The sequence below is a fragment of the Nanorana parkeri genome, unplaced genomic scaffold, assembly GCF_000935625.1.
Source record: "Nanorana parkeri isolate BGI_ZX_2015 unplaced genomic scaffold, ASM93562v1 scaffold94, whole genome shotgun sequence".
NCBI classification, from domain to species: domain Eukaryota; kingdom Metazoa; phylum Chordata; class Amphibia; order Anura; family Dicroglossidae; genus Nanorana; species Nanorana parkeri.
In genome coordinates, this window is record NW_017306362.1 from 1,088,840 (window position 1) to 1,108,334 (window position 19,495).

General features: G+C 44.1%; 1 protein-coding gene across 3 annotated transcripts in view; it reads right to left on the minus strand.

Annotated features, from left to right (window-relative positions):
* Positions 1 to 566: 566 nt before the first annotated feature.
* The window catches only part of PRDM2 (PR/SET domain 2), an 89,456-nt gene continuing 70,527 nt past the window's right edge, over positions 567 to 19,495 (minus strand). For all 3 annotated transcript variants that reach the window (XM_018552662.1, XM_018552664.1, XM_018552663.1), the window contains 3 exons: positions 12,928 to 13,032; positions 4,964 to 9,191; positions 567 to 598 (listed from right to left, as the gene is read on the minus strand). In XM_018552662.1, coding sequence (XP_018408164.1) covers positions 586 to 598; positions 4,964 to 9,191; positions 12,928 to 13,032 — 4,346 coding nt within the window. In that variant the 3' untranslated portion in view covers positions 567 to 585. The remainder of the gene's footprint in view (positions 599 to 4,963; positions 9,192 to 12,927; positions 13,033 to 19,495) is intronic.

Here is a 19,495-nt window from a genome sequence, read left to right on the forward strand (position 1 = left end):
ACCTTTAGACTACAGCTCTTTGTGAGTATAAAAATGTGAAATTGGGATTTGGTAAAAACAAATTAGTAATAATAATAATAATGATAATAACAATAATATCACTTAAATACTATATTCACTGTCTGCTAGTGCTGGGAATTCTTGGCATTTAAAACCGGCATTGGATTATTATTTCGGGTTCAATCGCAGAACTGAAAGAAAGCAGTGGAGTTTGCCAAAGTATTTGTGTTAGATGCAGCATTATTTGCAAACCCTGAATTGCCAATTTTTTTTAATTTAATTTTTTTTTAATAAAAAACGTCAGAGCGTTATAAAATATTCACACCTCTTTTGTTCCAAGTAATTTCACTCTACTTTAAACGTACAGTATCCATGAAGACGAGTATCTCAGTTCAGTGTTCGGGAATCCTTTTGGAATGAATGTTTTCCGGCCTACCAGATGACAAAGAAAATGCAATTAATAACGCGTTTTCAGCAAAGGAGCTGTGAGGGTTGGTCGTTTTGTCAGTTTGCAGCCCAAGTTGAATTTTCTGGTTTTCCTTTTTGTAGTGCTCATTTTAGATTGATCTTTAGAGGATGTGCATGTTAATACAGGCTCCTGCAGAAAGAGAAAACAGGAATTTAAAGAAATAACAATTTAAAGCAAACCTACGCTGTACCCAGGGCTGGATTTGCTCTCTCTGCTGCCCCAAGGCCAGGTTCCTCAATGTGCCCCCCTACCGCCAAGCCCCCTGCCAAGGAGAATGGCAGACCTGCAGGCTGCATACAAGTGATCTCGGCACCATCGCCGGGATCATTTGTACATAACAAGCGGTGGCTTCCCCACTGTACATTTAGCTCTGCTTGCCCAAAGCAGGGCTAAATGTAGAAAACAACTACCCGCCCGGTGCCCAGAACTGCATGTCCCGGGCATCGGGAGATAGGAATTCCACACCCCTGCTGCCCCTCTACTCCCTGCTGCCCCAAGGCTGGGCCTTGATTGGCCTTGTGGGAAATCCGGCCCTGGCTGTACCCATGGAGGGCAAAGTTTCGGTTGATAAAAAAAGTGCACATTTTGTTCTATAATTTCTTCATTGGGCAGTACAGTGGCTTAGTAAATTGGCTCCTGTCCAAATTGGCCCTAGTACGTGTGTGTGCAATAGGGACCTTAGATTGTAAGTTCCTTGAGGGCAGGGTCTGATGTGAATGTGTACCATGTAAAGCCCTGCGTAAATTGTTGGCGCTATATAAATACCGGTAAAGCCTCATTCACATGAGAAAAAGGCCGGCACGTACAGCTCAGTGCTGCGTGCGTGACCGTATCGGGCAGCTCCCGGGAAGGACAGGTGCTGCGTGTGATTAGTACGCAGCCCCTGACCTTCTCTATGGGAGTACGAGGCCATATGCCCCCCTACACTCACCTCAAGTGCAGGTCCGTACAAGTGCGGGTGTCCCGTCAAGGACGCAGACGGGATCCATCCTGTCAGGTAACGAGTACGGACACCCGCACCCGTACCGACATGCAGGGTGGGTGAGCGTAGGGCGGCGTACGGCCACGTACTCCCATAGAGAAGGACAGGGGCTGCGTACTAATCACACGCAGCATCTGTCCTTCCCGGGAGCTGCCCGATACGGTCGCGCACGTAGCACGGAGCTGACACACACAACCACCGACAATCTCACACACTCACAAACATTCTCACATACACTCTACAAAAATGTTTTTATTTTTTCATTCTTTTTAAGATCCACCCACTGGATCCGCGCCCACCAGCATATTTTGAATGACAGTGCTGCGCTAGGGGGAGGCTGAGGAGCCTCTGACCTAGCGCAGTGCAAGGCACATGGCGACCCACTGAACACGGGGCCGCGACCGCGAGAACTGGAGTGAATCCTCAGCCTGGGGTCCAGTGTTGGCTGCTGTGCTGTGATGGAGCTCCATCCATATGTGCATTGCCTGTACAGCTCCCTTGCGCACCCTGTAGAGATGCCGGCAGCCAGAATGTGACGTCACTCCGGTCCAGGCACCTTTACAGGGCATGCGAGGGAGCGGTAAGCAATGCACATATTGATGGAGCTCCCTCACGGCCATACCCCCAGCCCACCTCACCTCAAGCTGGCACTTGGAGCACACCAGCATATTCTGAATGGCTACTCTGCGCAAGAACTGACAGTGCTGCGATAGGGGGCGGCTGAGGAGCTTCTCACCTAGCGCAGTGCAAGGCACATGGCGACCCACTGAGCACGGGGCCGCAACCCACCAGTTGAGAACAATGGATTTTACGGAAAGCTGCAGATTTAATAATGCCGAAATTTACTTTTGAACTGACACTAACTCGTTAAAGGTTGTATTATCATTTATTGATTGGGTTTCATTTAACTTTATTGCCCAGTCCCCCAGTAGCCAATATACCCCAATCCTTCACTCCCCTGCTGGTCCATTCAGCTGTGGCGAGCCAAGATAATGCCCAATATGTTGCTCACTTTTCTTTCCCTCACACTGGTATTTGGTGATTAGCCCAGTTATATGACAGAGACAATGTTCAGTCCAGTGCAAGCTCTAAAAAGAGTGGAGTGTGAGCTCTAAAAAGTTGGAGCTTACAAAGCAGCGTTCTGTTTTTGCTCCCTTAGGCTGAATGAAGTATCAGGGGAACAAAGGAAGCTAATGTGCTTCTGGGGCATGGTATTAACATCGAACATGAGTAATAACATCCTGGGGGAAAAGAAAAACTCTGGTTTAGCCATAGAGACCATGTCCCAGCCACCATTTTTACTTTAAGGCGGTTAGAAAGTAGATACGTTCTACAAAACCTGTGAGGAAAGGACTAGATGATTATCAGTCATGCCGACACTCTGGCTTCATTGAAGCCAAACAAGTATGCAACTTCGGGCATCTTACTTTACTCTGACCTTCTCAATCCACACACTTCATCCAGGACACACAACATTTTCAACAACAGCAGCCCCAAATGCTCACTGATGACAGGTTCACTTGTATTAGGAAATCCATGCATGGTATTAAAAGAGGATTATATAAATTATACAGTTTATAATTAGCCAGCTCTGCCATTGCAGTGGTGCATCTGGCATTTGCATTTGTCCCTACTACAAAATCAAAGGAGAATCTTTAATCACCAGTTTAAATAAACTGATCCCATTTGGGGTTTCAAGTAGTATGAAAGAAGTCCTTTCTGATTTAGTTCAGTTCAAAACAAATTGTGCTTCAAATAACATCATCAAACAGAAACAGTCTTTTGATGGGTTTTAGAAGAGCCTATAGTACAGTTATTGATCTGTGAATGCCAGTACTTTTCGATGCTGATCTAGGAACCCCTAATGCAATTAAAGGATAAGCGCCCTTCTCAACACAAACCTCTACTGTACAATAAATTAAGTCAGTGTTTTTCTCCTTTGGTGCTTTCAGCATCCGTTAAAGCAACTCTGTCATTAGTAGAACAGAAATAAACAAATCCCTGCTGTAATGTAGAACAGGCAGAAACCTAGAGGTGTGTGCATGTACCTGCAGTAGTCTCAGAGGACCACTGTTACACCTGAATGCTGAGGCATTTTCACACGCAAAGCTTATACACTTCCTAGTGACGCTAAAGCTTGACTGCCGCCTCCCACCTAACAAAAATTTGTGTTGGCTAGTTAGACAGACCATCATAGTGATGGGCCAAAAAGTATGTATGGGAGTGGGAAGAGAACAGGGAATCTTTAACACTACTGGGAAGTGCTGAACCTTTGCCTATGTACTAGCTCCACACTTGGGGGCACAGTGCCGATGCTTAGAGGCTGCTGCAGGTGTGTCTGCCCTTTAAGGCTTCCTTCTCACCTACCAAGTAGGTGCAATCTGCTATTCCTGCAGCAGGAACTTGCGATTTCCTGCAGCAGGAATTCCAAAACTTCCAGTTACCAGCGGCAGCTGCCACCTGTTCAATATAATGATCAGGTGACAACGGCTGCATTTGAAAGCGGCAGAATGCTGGCACATCACGTGTAATCGTACGTGATATGATTACATGCGGTTAGGAATCGATGCATCCAGGGATAGTGATTGATTCGTAACCACATGTAAACGTATGTACGGCGGCATTCAAATGTGGCGGCTGTCACTCGATCATTAGCTTGAACGGGTGACAGCCACCGTTTGAAAATGGCCGATTTGGGATACCTGCTGCAGGAAATTGCAAGTTCCTGATGCAGGAATCCTTAAACATACCTAAACTATAGGTGTGAATGAGGGATAAACCTGACTGCACTTATTGATTTTTTTCTTTACGTGATATCATCTTAGATATCTCACTGGATCAGAGACAGGTGGATACAAGACTGGCAGGAAGAGCTGGGAGCAGGAAAAAACACCATCTAATTTATACATTATATATATATATATATATATATATATATATATATAGTTCCTGGTTTCCTATAAAGAATATTCAGCCTAGACATTGCTGGGTTAGTGAGTTAGTGACAAGGTACTTAAATGAAGCAACTGTCTTCTCCAGATATTAGGACCAAGTAAGAGTTGTTCTGCATTTAATCAGCACCATGACCTGTCAAATATATTACAGCAGGCAGGAAAAAAAAATGTATGGTATAGGGCAGAGGTAGTCAAACTCCAACCCTCCAGCTGTGGTGCAACAACAGATCCCTTTAGACACTGCAAAAACCCAATGGCAGATGCAAGGCGGGCTTTGTAGTTTCACCACAGCTGGAGGGCCAGTTTGCCTACCCCGGTAGAGGGCATAAGGTCTATTTGGCATTTAAAGAGTCAAGGACCATATGCATCCTTTGACAGTAACAAAAGTCAGGATCCAGCACTAACTTTGTTTTAACATCACTGACTTTTTGACAAGCCCTATAGAGAAAATAATGTTTTATAAATATATGTTACTATTTTTGAGGTTGAACTTAACAATCATTTGTAACTTAACTATATAAAACACATGGCATGCCAAAAATGTTTAATTTGTATTACCTAGAATCTTGTCTTCCATCTTCTCTTCTGTCAGGGAAGTCTGTTGAGCTGCGTGTCCTGGGTCCACCAATCCTTTCTCTAGATTTACCGCTGAACTTGTCCAGTTTTTTCTTTACCAACTGCTTGTTTGCCATCTTGTTCTTTTGCATTTTAACATGCAGCTTTTGCGCCGTTTTGCCAAAAGCGTGTGGTAGGACCTGAAGTGGAATTTTCTTTGTTTTTTTCCCATCCTGAGCAGCTTGGCTCTTCGATATCCTCACTGGGCTGGAGTTTCTTACAATGGGCACGTTCTGCTTTTTGGACTTGACCAGAGGGCCAGCTTTTACAGTTTGCTTAGTCTTAATAGGAATTGTGGGTAACTGAATCGGAGCCGTGGGTGCTACGCTCCTCGCTCTAGTTTTTCCCAAATGTGCTTCTGTTGTTTGCATTTGTATCTCAGCATCTGCTGTCCGTCTTATAATGCTGATTTTGTGTTTCTTGGCAGAGGTGGCCTTTTTCTGTGGTTTAGTAGCGTGTTTTTTGGTAGATGGAGAGGCTGGCTTCTTTGGGCAACTGAAAGAGGCATGTTTGTCCAGACTTTTAATGTATGTAAACTCTCGATTGCAGTATGGACAAACATGAGAAGAACCAGACATGCCAAATCTTAGACTCGATTTTTGCCTGGCCTTCTTATTCTTTTGTAATATTGCTTTGTGAATGAGCTGGTTTTTCCTTTTAAGTGCACCCAGTTTGAGCTTGCCTGAAGACATTTTACTGATTTCCAGGGTAAAATTAAGCTTTTTCGGTTGACCCATTCTTCGGAATGAATTATTTTCGGCAGGTTCAAGAACCACAACCCCTACGCTATTTTTAGGCATCACAGTCTGTTTTAGGGGTATGGGGTTTTTCTTAGGAGTGTATCTTTTTTTATCACTAGCTGATGCACACACCAATATATGTTTGTGTAACTCAGGTAAATTGTCAACACCCTTTCCACATTTAGTACAACGTATAGCTGTAGAGAAAGTCTGTGGAATATTATGAGTTGTAAAGTTTGTTGCAGTTGTACCAATACCCAGGGGATTCTTGTGGTGATACTGAAACGGTGGCGGTTTGAAACTGGGGTAGTGCTGATTAAGACCCATACGTACATCAGGGTCTTTCGATTTTTCCCCTGAAGCCATAATCTTAATTGTTGTATACAGCTCTTCAGAAGAGTCATTTAAATCTCCATCCTCCTCAGGAGTCATGGGTTCCTCATCCATTCTTTGATTTTGGAGTAAAATTGCCTTTGTTGGGTCAGTAAAGTTCTGTGGCCGAAGAGACCCGCTTTCAAGTTCATGATGACTATACTCTTTATCAGCATGCAAGTCCTGTTGATGTTGTTGCAAATTACAAAGAAAAGCAAACTCCTTTTTGCATAAAGAACAAACAAAAATCTTCCCTACTCCATGAAGCACTGAGCGATGTTCTGTAAGATATGAAGCATCTTTAAAAAGCTGCACACAAAATTCACATTTGTAGGGCCATTCTTCAGCGTGCACCACAAGGTGTTTGGCAAGGTCTTTAATAGACACAAATGGGGATTCACAAACATTGCACACAAAAGTCTTATTAAAACCTTCGGAAACTGAGTCACGATGACTTGACTGTGAAGAGTCTTTAGAGGCAGTTTCATCTTCTTGTTTTTCTTGTTTAACAAATGTGGTTGCTGAGGATTCCGAGTTTAAAGAGGGAGATACAATTGATGAAACCACAGATAAGGGAGGAGGAGATGAACAAGATGATGAAGAGGATGAGGCAGCACAGGAAGAAGAGGATGATGAAGAGGACGAGGAGGAGGACAGAGTAGGAGGACCAGGTGAAGCACAACCAGAAGGATCATCAGTAGTAGGGGAAAGAGAAGGGGTTGGTGACGCCGTACGCGAAAGAACCGGAAGTGGAGACTGTGTGCTAACAGAGAGAGGGGATGGGCATGATGGAGTGGGTGGTACACTACAGGAAGATTCTGGGAGTGAAGGAACATTAGTAGTAAGAAGAGGTGGTGGAGATGTAATGTCCATCACAAATGTTGTACACAGGGAAGGTGAAGGTGCTTCCGAAGGAGTCAGAACAGGTGGGGACTGGCAAACTGGAGTACAGGTGCTCTCAACTGGAGTGGGGGAAGCGTCTTCCGGAGAAAAAGCAATATCACCACTTGACCCAGCAACCAGTTCTGGTAGAAGTTCTCCTCCATCTGTTCTACAGGAAAGTAAATCTGCATCTGGTTGCGAAGCAGTTTCACCAGGTACCTCCAAGTCATCATACTCATTCAACAGAACCTTCTTTAACATACATGTAGTAGGCTTCTTCTTTTTGACTCCAATGCATAAGTTATTCCCTTTGTAATCCTTTCCTTCAGCATCACAGACAGGCTTCCTATTAATGCTAAGGTCAAGCACAGATTCCCAAGGAACCTGAGAGCGACTCTTGCTTTCACATTTCTGTTTTACTCCACTGGACAAGTCTAAGGGTTGCTGGTTGCAAACATTACCAAAGGATATATTTGGAGTCCACTCTTTAGTAACTTTTAGATCTTCACAACAAGGACTTAAGTTCTCCCTTTCCTCTCTGCCAGATAAACTGCAGGCAGGTGAACTGTTGTGACTTTCCACCTTTGGTATTTTTGTACCAAGTCCTTCATTCCAAGAAGTTTTTCCTTCTCCTTGTTTAACAAATTCCTTTGGAGCTGGGCTGTGCTGTGGGGAACTTGGAGGAGAAGCAGTGCGTCTTTTAAATCTGTTGGGTGCTGTTGGTATGGAAGACACAGCCGGGCTCAGCTTAGGGATCTCCGATAACAATGATGGACTAACAGGAGACTTGTTGCTTTCCTGCGTCTGCAGCAGTTGCTTAAGCTTTGAAGACAGATAGAAATGTTTCTCCTTTTGGAAAGGCAAGTTATCGCTTACAGAAACAGTTAATGGAATTGACAACGAACAGGAGGGAGTTACTGCTTCAAGGTCAACTTCAGTCTTTATTTTTGTCAGCAAAGGAGGGCTGACGGTTCTTCTTCTTTTTGGTTCTGAAATCCCACTGCAGGAAGAGTCGCTTACTGGATTTGCATTATCAGTTGCAGTCTGCAGTGGTCTTATGTTTTGTGAAACTTCAACCTTGATTGGAGTAAGCAAGCAATTGATTCCTAAGACGTCAGTTGTACTTGCCTCCACTTCTAGGGCATCACAACTAGTATTTGTGCTACATGATGGTATCTTGCCATCTATGAAGTAGGTAAGGTTTTCAGAAATGTTGTTGGTGATGTCCATGATGTAGACGTCATCTGCTTCCCCTTCATCCTCCATTTCTGTACTTGCTACGTAAATGTTTTCGACTTGTGGGGACTGCTCTGATTTAAGGTGTGGATCTTCCAGAAGATGCCCTTTTCGCCTCACTCCCTTCGGAATAAGATGCCGTTCATGAACTCTGCGCTGGTGTCTCCTCACGTTTGTGTGAGTTCCAAACACTTTCTTACAGTACTTGCATGGGTGAAGCTCTCGGCTTGATTCTCCATTTTCTTCAGAGAGAACAGAATGTGATGTCTCTCGGTCAGAATCTGTCATTTTGCACTGCAGTCTAGAGCTGCTGTATTCATCACTGGATTTAAGAGAATCAATGATATGTTTGTGAGACTGTCCAAGTTCACTGGAACATGACACCATTAATGTTTTCCTTTTAGGGCCAGCTTCGTGGCGCCTCTCATGCCTTCTGCGGTTAATCTGGGTTCCAAATGCCTTTCCACAGTATCGGCATTTAAATGCATGGTTGATTGTGGAAATGTGGATGTGCATGTGTCTCTCTAGCCCTTGTTTCGTGGTGAATTTCCTTTCGCAATGCTGGCATGGAAACATAGAACCCTCAGGAAGCTCCCCGTTAACATCTAATTTGGGTTTAGAAATTTTAAGGGACTTCTTCTTTGGTGAACCTTCGGGAGTCTCATCAGATGTGCTTCGAAGGTCATCAAGCATCTCTGGACTCTCTTCTTCCTGATTAATAGAATCTCTCTCCGAACTCTCCCTTTGCAAGTCATCAGCGAGCTCCAAATCAGTGGTAGCATCTTCGACACCCCTGTTGTCTGGCAATTTATGCAGTTCAGAAGCTGTGATGGATATTGTCTCTGGCAGGACATTTTGATTCACCATTTCTTGAATCACAGCCGTTTGTTCTAGAGACAGGACAGGGGAGCCTAGAGGCTTGGTATCATCTTCATTAGGAGCTGCAAACAAACAGGAAACATATTTAGTGTCAATGTTATCACCATGAACAGACAAAATCAAACACTAGTTTTGAGTAAATACCTCCATTTTTGCTTTTCATTGCAAGGATTTTAGCAACATTTCCTGAAGATCCCTAACTGCTTTTGTTCTACATACAAGGAGATTGGTCCATGGCAGTGTAATATGTATCAAATAGAAGGTTCTGAACCCCCAATTCAGTTCCAGGGTTGTTGGAAATGCTGCAGCCCTGGTAACCCTTTACATGATATCACATTAGGGTTGCAGAATAGCTTTGTAATGCCATGGATAACTCTTTCATAGCCAAAGGTCATTGACGCATGGATGCCAAAATTTAGTAGCGGCAGTGTGCGTTAGATACCGTTACAATATATATGCACATATAAACACTAATAGCTAACTATAGAGTAACAAATTGACAACATTTAATTTTTTCTCTTTGCACAGTAATGCTCAATACAGATCACATGATCAGAACCCACATTGATTGCTTACCGATTGTTAGAGACCTGGGACTGTCAGTGACAGCTTTGAAAGAAAACCTAAAATAACCATTGTGCTGGTGAATACTGCTCTACATACTGATGTTGTGAACTGGTTTTTGCTGAACTCCAGGCAAACAGCCGACGATACTTCTGAAATACATATCTGTTAATTTTACAGTTCAAATATTTTTTTGTTCTGTTCAGCCAATCTGGTGACCTGGGCACTGCTGCAAGACAACACAGGTCTGAGATCTCGTTTTTCCCACTGCAGTTAAAGCTGAAGTTTGTTCTGCTTTAATTTTGCCTTCCCTGGTTTATTCTGATATCAATCTGCTGATGCATGCAGTGGGCTGGCTCTTGGGAAGAGTAAAGCTGGCCATACACCTACAGATTTTCTATGATCAGATGGAAAAAGTGCCATCATCTATGCTAAACTGTGTGGAGGGAGGAATCTCCCACTGGGCCAAGCTTCAGTACCTTGCTAGTCGGCCCCACTGGCTCTCAAAATACCTGAACAATGCCGGCATCCAATCAGATTGTTCAGGTATTTTGAGAGCCAGCGGGGCCGACTAGCAAGATACTGAAGCTTGGCCCAGTGGGAGATTCCTCCATTCACGCAGTTTAGCATAGATGGAGGAATCTGTTGCACTTTTTCCATCTGACCATAGAAAATCTGCAGACAATCTATAGGTGTATGGCCAGTTTTATGCAAATATCAAAATGCCTTGATGGGTGGATGTCAGTCTAGAGGAGTAGGCATCCAAAAGCAGGCCGCATGTGCATGCAAACCACCCTAGGTAATGCCCACATGTGATGCGGAGATTGAAAAAAAAATGTAATCCAATGAATGAATGAGATGGGTCGGGGACAGTCAGAATGAGGAGGAAAGGACTAGATTATGCCAGATGCCCTCCTGCCAGGAAATGACACAGGCTCTGACCTGCTGCAGCTCCTAATGTGCACTGTGAGATGCTCAAAGTGTACACTGAAATTGGTGCAGGAATGAAGACTGTATCTGAGCTAGACTGACAGTAGGGCTGGAATTCAGCTAAAACTACAACTTATATACAACACAAGCAAACAAAAAAAATGGTATAAACCATCAGTTTCAAAGAAGATTAAATACATTTTACCAAAAGCCATTAAAATTTCCCTTTATACAATTAATTTCACAACAGCAATATACACTACTGCCAAGTAACTGCAGGTCGCAGCTCGCTCTGCCATTTGCTAACCAGCAACGCTTGCCAAGACTTGTAGTTGTTTAAAAGCTGACATTTGCCAGTTATGAACTAAATGGATAATTCTCATACTATTGTAACCAGAGATTTGGGGGAATTTGGTACAATGATGATGTCAATTCATAAAACCTAAAGTGCTAAATGCAGGTTAAAGGATAACGAAAATGTTGTAGTATATTGCAGCTTACCAGTCTTCAGATGTGGTGGCTGCATTCGTTTTCATGTTTCAGCCTAATAACTATTTTTATCAAGTACAGAAAATTCCTGCTGATTGTGCCAGAAATGCAATGTGTCCTTGCCAATTCCTCTGAGCTGCACTGAAAGCATAACATCTTATTTTCCCTCTGTAAGCTACTAATCTCCCCATATTTGTAGTCCAAGGTGGGTGGAAACCATGGATCTCTCCATAGACACAGTAGAGGAGTGAGTGTAGCCACCCAGGGACAGAAAGTGTGTTATTTGCAGGATTCCAAGGTAAAAAAACAAAAAAGGTAAAAAAAAAGCCTAAAAAAAATAAAAACGAATGCAACCAGCACTTCTATGGGACTGTTAAGCTGCAATATAATATACAGGTATTTTTGGGTTTAGATGCACTTTAAAGGAGAACCATGAGTTGAGTGAAAATCACTCATCCTCATAGTTTGAGCCGACGTGTGATAATGAAACTGTCACACGTCGGCTCAATAGATTGGGAAGTGAGCGAACACATACCGTCGCTCGCTCACTTCTCGATCATCTCCCTGCAGAGAGCCGTGACTGTCAGTCACGGCTCCCTGCAGGAATCCCCCCCCCCTCCCCGCTCTGATCCTCAATCGATGACTGGAGGAACGAACAGGGGAGGGGGCGTGTACAGCTGGCTCTGCCTCTAGATAGGCAGAGCCAGCTGTCACTCACGCAGCTGGGTGGATCTCAACAGTAATGTTGGGATCCGTCCCGGATGCGGCGCTCTCAGTATACCGCGAGCTGTAGCTCGGGATATACTGAGCTTTGGGTCATGACAGAACGCAAGTATATGTCCTCCCGTGACCCTTAAGAGAACTATGGGGGAAAAACACATACCCCATAGTTCTCTTTTAAAGGCCTATTCACACGAGACGCATTGGCCTGCGTTGGGCAGCCTTGGCCAGTGCAGTTCCAACGCACAGACAAGGCATGTTATTAAGTCGGTTCACAACAAAGCACTATGCAGTGGGTAAAAAGGGGTAAACATTGTATTGCACCGCTTCCTAACAGTGAACACCTACAGCTATGTGGTAGTGTGTTGCTGTTGTAAACAGACCCTAATGGGAAACTATAATGGTTTTTGCTCAATTTGATTTACTTTTTAAGAGTTAGAGGTTTGTCATGTTTTAATTTAATTTTATTTAAATGTTTTAAGCAATTTCTTTTTTAATTGAACTCATGTGCAAATCTCAGACCGAGCTACCACATTCTGCAAACACAGATCTCTGATGCAGATTTCCCCACATCGTGCTGGTCTGGCCTGTTCTTGGAGCTAGAGGCCCTTGCAGTATATGAGACATGTGCCAGCCCCACCCATTGAAAATAACAGCCTTACCCGTCTCCTTGTGCCAAACATACATAAAACAATACAAAAGCACAGATTTCCTCCAGTAAAAAAGTACATGCCAAAAAGATCCAAGCAGCTGCAATTACATGCCAATCTTGACCTATCTGCAAAAGTCAAACTTGCCCCCTCCCCTTGCCACCTCCCAAGCCTGCCCATTGCCTTTTTAACACAATGAATGGCCTGACTGATGGACAGAGAGGTTCAGAGGTAAGGAGCCATGGCTTTTATAGGAAAAGTTGAGATTGCCATGCGATTGCAGCTGTTTATAATATCTGTGCCCACTGACTAATAAAGCTAACCTCTGCTGATGCATTTTTTTTATTGTATTCTTGGTTTGCATGGCTGCGGTTTACACTTCGCAAGCACAAGGTCAGTCTGCTGCATTCTCTCATCGCTAGTAACACTGGATCTAAAATCTTACCATCTGAGGAATCCTTCATCTCGAATGAACCAACCTCGGGGCTGCTCTTCTTGTCTTCTTTATTTTGATTTAATTTCTTTTTACCATGAAAGGATCTCCTCCTGCCTGCAAGCCAAGCAAACACAAATGTAAGAAATTATAACCGCAGATAAAAAACAGCTGCTGATCACAATCGTGAGGCTCAAAAATGACTATAAGAAACAGGCATGCAAACGTGCAAAATATACCCAAAAAAGGCTTAGGAGTTCATTTAAAAACAATTCCCCGGGACGTTCACTTTGAGAATATCGGTGAACGTTCATCCTGTGTGAATATATGCTTAAACGTTCTTTAGCTTTTTCCTTTACAAGTGTAACTAAATTTAACAGGGTTATTCACAAAAGGGTGAAGAGTTTGGAGAGGGCAGGAGAAGTGAACAATCTAGGCCAAAATAGCGGATTTGTAAAAATTCCCCAATTCAGCTCACTCTCCAGTTCAGCTATGGTGTCCTAGATTGTTCACTTCTCCCCCCTTCTCCAAACTCTTCACCCTTTACTGAATAGCCCTGTGAATGTTCTGATTGTAATATTACAATATGGCCACTAGATGGAGTTGAGCATAGAAAATAAACACCTATTTCCTATGCTTCTTTATTATTAGTAGTAGCCAACAATTTACGCAGCGCTTTACATTGCATTGTGCACATTCACATCACATTCATTCATATTCACAACAGTCCCTGCCCTCAAGGAGCTTAGAATCTAAGGTCCCTATCTCACATGCATACAGTACATACAGGGCCAATCTAGATGGGAGCCAATAACCTTCCAGCATGTCTTTGGAATGTGGGAGAAAAACGGAGTACCCGGAGAAAACTCACAAGCAAAGAGCTGAGGAAGTTATCAACTTACAAGATTTCTGGCAGGATCAATGGGTATCACTCTTAGGGGTTGATTTATAAGCAGGAGACAGAGCCACTCGCCCTGCAAATATCTGTTAACATTTGTCTTGTTTGAATGTATGCACACACAAGCATTTGAAGTACAGGGAGAACATGCAAACTCCTTGCAGATAGTGTCCTGACCGGGATTTGAACCGCGACCCCCAGTGCTAACCGCTAAGCCACTGTGCTGGCCATCTATCGCCATCCAGTGGACATAATGTGATATTGCAATCAGAACATTCAAATTGAATTACAGTTGTAAAGGAAAAAACTAAAATACATTTATATTCACATATATTCGAACAGAAAGAATGTTCACAGATATTTGCAGGGCGAACGGCCCTTTCATCTACTTATAAATCAACCCTTAAGAGTGTATGTAAACCCTAACAATTGACTTCTCTCATTTGAACCCTTTTGGTCTGTTAAACATACAATTGAAAGCATTTTGTTTTATAGGTTTGCTTTGTTAAAAAAAAATACCCGTTGATCCTGCCAGAAATCCTGTGAGCTGATAACTCAGCACACACAAAGAGCAGAGGAAGTTATCAACTGCACTGCTCTCAGCTATTTCTGAGGATTACAGAACCACGACCCTCTATGTTAGGGACAACAGCAGAACAGCAGGGTTCCATAGTCCTATCTTGTTTCTGTGGTCCTGATTCAGAAGGAGGACAGAAGTGTTGCAATCCTAGGACTGGAAGTGTGCTACTGGCAGGATCACCAGGTGAAAATAAAGGAAACAAAGCTTGAAAATAGAAAACTAAAGCAACCATCACATCTAAGGACTGGTAAGTTGCAATATATTACATTTTTGTTTCTGGGTTTAGATACCCTTTAGGCAATTTTCCCACGCACACCCTGTTCCTTGCATCTAAATCCACGTGAGAAGAATCAGAAATAACAGAGTACACTTCTAAATCTGAACCGGTTGGAAATAAGACAGCAGTTTGCATCTGGCATCGCAATTAACATCTGCAAAGTAATAGTACAAGTTTTCCTAAAGCACTGGGCAAAGCTGCATTTTATAGCTTTGGGAACCAGAGAAAGTCTTCACTATATTATACTGAAGTAATGACCCAATTCTGCTCTTGGCAGGACCTGGGAGATCGGACCTGGACTGAAGAGATATATATGGACTATTGCAGGTTGACTCTGTGCTTGCTTTTTCAACGAAGAAGGTTTTAGCTTATTTATTGGACTCATACTGCAAAGAGAACAAGTCGTGACTGGGCTTAAAGTGGACCTTTAGGCCTCATTCACACTGGAATCGGCCGGCACGTACAGCTCCATGCTGCGTGCACGGCAGTATGGGCAGCTCCCGGGAAGGACAGGGGCTGCGTGTGATTAGTACGCAGCCCCTGTCCTTCTCTATGGGAGTACGCGGCCGTACACCGTCCTACGCTCATCCGCCCTGCACGTCCGTACGGGTGAGCATACTCGTACGCTGACCAGATGGATCCTGTCTGAGCAGGGACACGCGCACCCGTACGGACCTGCACTTGAGGTGAGCATAGGGCGGCGTGCGGCCGCGCACTCCCATAGAGAAGGACAAGGGCTGTGTACTAATCACACGCACCTGTCCTTCCCAGGAGCTGCCCGATGCGGCCGTGCACGCAGCACAGATCTGTACATTTCCCGTGTGAATGAGGCCTTAACCCCCTTTCACTAAAAATCACATCAGCATGAAACTCTGCATGCTGATATGAAATCATCTTACTTTCATTACTTTTTTTCTACTTCCTGGTCCTCTTGGGCAAAAGCGATGTAAGCTGTGACCAGGGAAGGTTAAATCAGCAGAGCATTGCTGGGAAATCTCGCGAGATCTCAGGGAAAGGCATTTTCCTCTCCGAGATGATGTGCATGGTCACATGTCCTAGTCACATGTGCCAGAATTGCAGGAAGTAAAGGAGATCTAGTAACCTGTCCTTAAAAAGGAGAACTATGAGGTGAGTGAAAACCACTCATCCTCATAGTTCGAGCCGACGTGTGACAATGAAACTGTCACAGGTCGGCTCAATAGATCGGGAATAGCTCGCTCACCTCTCAAACATCTCCCTGCAGTGAGCTGTAACTGTCAGTCACCGCTCCCCGCTCCGATCCTCCAGCGCTGACTGGAGGAACGGATGGGGAGGGGGCGGGTACAGCTGGCTCTGCCTTTAGACAGGCAGAGCCAGCTGTCACTTACGCAGCTGGGTGGATCTCAACAGCATTGTCGGGATCCGTCCCAGCTGCGGCGGTCTCAGTATACCGCGAGCTGTAGCCCGCTATATACTGAGCTTTGGGTCACGGGAGGATGCTAGTACATGTCCTCCCGTGAACCTAAAGAGAACTATGGGGAAAAACACTTACCCCATAATTCTCTTTTAATACAAAATGGCCACTGTAAGAAGACTGGGGAGGAAAAGAGAAATAAGGTATGTAAGCAATTAAAAGCCGGCAATTATCTAGAAGTATGTGTCTGTAGTTTGCCATTACCAAACATTTCTAAAGGTGCATTTGTTATCATTACAAAGATAAGGGTAAAGTTCTTCTTTAATCTAGGATCTGAATACGTGGCTAGAATCTGAATGCTCAGCCTTTAAAGTATATGCAATCCTAACAAGGAACTTCTTGTATTTTCTCTCTTTCAATCTGTAAAGTGTTGTATGTGATCGATAAGTATAAAAGAAAATACCCGTTGATCTACTAAGAAAGCAAGGACAGTCGTGTGGACTCTAATGCGTTAGCTTAAACACTGTTATTATCCCTACCCAGTTCTCTCTGTGAATTACAGAACACTATCGAGATGATGAGATCGGAAGGTGCTCTGTAGTCCTCAAATTTCATTTCATAGGGGGACAACGCTGCTCATCCGAATATAGTAGAACGAATGAGTGTTGTCACTCTAGGACAGGAATAATAGTAAAGGAAAAAAAAGAAACTTATGCAGCCACTGCATTTATGGACTTGTAAACTTGAAATGTATTACATTTTTGTTCTTGGGTTTGATACACTTTTAAACAAGGTAACAGGCAAATGGCTAAACGCAAATATTAAACACATATATGGAAGCTGTTTTACCTCCAAATAATGCATATCTATATCCATCCAGCTCGGATATTTTACACAACCCAGCCACACATTACAGCCATGTGGATGACAACGCGTTCTCTCTCATTAATAAATCTTTAAATCTTTAAATGTATTTTTTCCTTGCAAAGTTTTTTTATTAAGTTTATACAATGAAATATGTGAATTACACAGAAATTAACAACATACAGTGTACAAAAAGAGAAATTTACAACGTGAGTCACTACACAATTCCCACTAACTCAGCACAACATGGGTTAGAGAGGGTAGAAAAGTAAAAGGGATTGAAGAGTAAAGCAGAGAAAGAGGTATTGTAGATAGAGGGTGAGAACTAGAATCTGGTAGCTAAATCTATTTTTTTTTTTAAAATGCCTGTAAGACCATAGCTTGCACACTTCTACGCATGCGCGGGTCCCAGTCTTCCCGGTTGCAGAAAAACGCGTTAGCACGCATGCGCGCACAACGGAATGTGGCACACAGGAAGTGACACAATGGCACACAGGAAATGACTCACGGCCCTCTAATAGATGTTCCTATTTAAAGGAGAACTATGGGGTCAGTGTTTTTCCCCATAGTTCTCCTTGGGGTAACGGGAGGACACAAACTAGCGTCCTCCCGTTACCCTAAGCTCAGTATACCGCGAGCTAGAGCTCGCGGTATACTGAGACGCCGCACCTGGAGCGGATCCCGACTTAGATGACGGGATCCGCCCACCTGCATGAGTGACAGCTGGCTCTGCCTATCTAGAGGCAGAGCCTGCTCATCCTTCCAGGGATCCAGTTGCCGGACTTCTAACAGGCACCGTGTCTGAACACCTTGGCACCCGTGCTCCTCTCTGTCTACTCGCTCCCTGTTTCCACATCCAGGGGTGTGAGACAAAAGCTGCAAGGGAGGCCTCCGCACCGAATCGGTCCTCCACTAGGTATGTGATAATGCCACTAGCGTAATGTTGGCCATAGACACTCAAATTCCGGCTGCTTCCCGCTGCCCTGCAAGCACCACTCGGAAAAACAACAAAAGTCATGCGGAAAATTGTCCAAACTGTTGCTGCATCTTATAAGATGCAGTCACTACTCCGCAGTGCCCCTGTATTCAGGTATCCACAGGTTCCGTGGCTGCCAATAGTCGGCAATGGCTGTTTAGCATGAATAGAGGAATCAATTGATTTTGAAACACATATAGCTAGCTTGAGTACCTGAATTTAAACTTGAAAACTTGAAATCAGCCTCATGCAATCCCATATACAGCAGCAATCAGACTGGAAGAGGACCTAGCAGGACTGGGGGCCAGTTAGATGTGCTGCATGCAGTTATGCTGAGAAGGAACATGCGTCAGGAGGAGAGAGCAGTGGGATGATGTCGGTATTCTGTTCCTTCTCGATCACTGTCCAAAGAGCAGGCTGCAGGTGGAGAGAAGACACCCCTGTATCCCTTCTGCAATCTATAGTCTGAGTATGAGTGGAGCACAGAAAGTGGTGTCATTTGCCTGGATGTGCTGTGTAATCTCAGAACTTAACAGACATAAATGCAATTACTTTTAGCGTGTTAAAGTATTCCTATATATTTATTTTATCTGTGTATTTAGCTGTCTGTCTGAAGTTCAGCTTGAATGGTTTTTTTTTGCACAACTGTGAGGTAAGGTGAGGTGAGGTATTTCATCTCTATGTAATTTCACTTATACAGATAAATTCAATGAAAGCTTCACTGTATTTAAGGCCCTTTTCATGCGGGTGATTCAATCGGGTCCGCTTGTCAGTTCTTTAGGAGGACCCGATCGGATGCCCAATGCTAGTCTATGGGGACAGGGATCTGTTTACACGCCATTACCCCTGATTCCGGCCGGGTCCAGAAAAGCAAACAGGGTTCCGTTTTGCCGGATCTGATTGTGCCGGATCGGGGGTAATCTGATGTAAACAGACACATGTCCATAGACCGACATGGGGTCCGGCAGTTTTAGTTCTATCCTACAATGTGAGATGGAGCAAAAAACTGGACGGATATGGATGTCGAACCGTACTGCTCCGATCAGGAGGAGATCCATGCCCAGATCCCTTCCTGATCAGCCCGTGTGAAAGGGTCCTTGATTTTTCTTTTTGACCCCCCCTCCCCTGACCTAAAAGATCCCACCTTTGCCTTCCACAGATCTGTACTTAGGTAGATCCAAGGGCCACTGCTGCGCTGCATGTTGATGTCCAGAGTTGCAAGTCTCCCATACCTGACTGCGTCCATCTCCTAGCTGCAAGAGAGCCTCATAGAGGTCTATGGGGCTGTAATGTGCAGGTGCAGCCAGCAGAGGGAGCACTGCAGAGCTGGAAATAAACAATAGCAGAGCCATGGCCATTGAATAACAATAAAAGTACAGATCTGTGCAGGGGAAGGGTTGGGTCATTTAGGTCAAGGGGTGGGGGGCAAAAAAGATAAGTTGAATTACCCTTTATTCCTCTCTTCCCCCTTAGAGCTCATTTAATCTACTCTACCCATCCTCAGCTGCACGCTAACCTTCTTCTTGCAGCAAAGTCCAGCTTTGTCCCACTCTGGGATGCTTACTTCCTTCCCGCTGCTTGCATGGAAACCC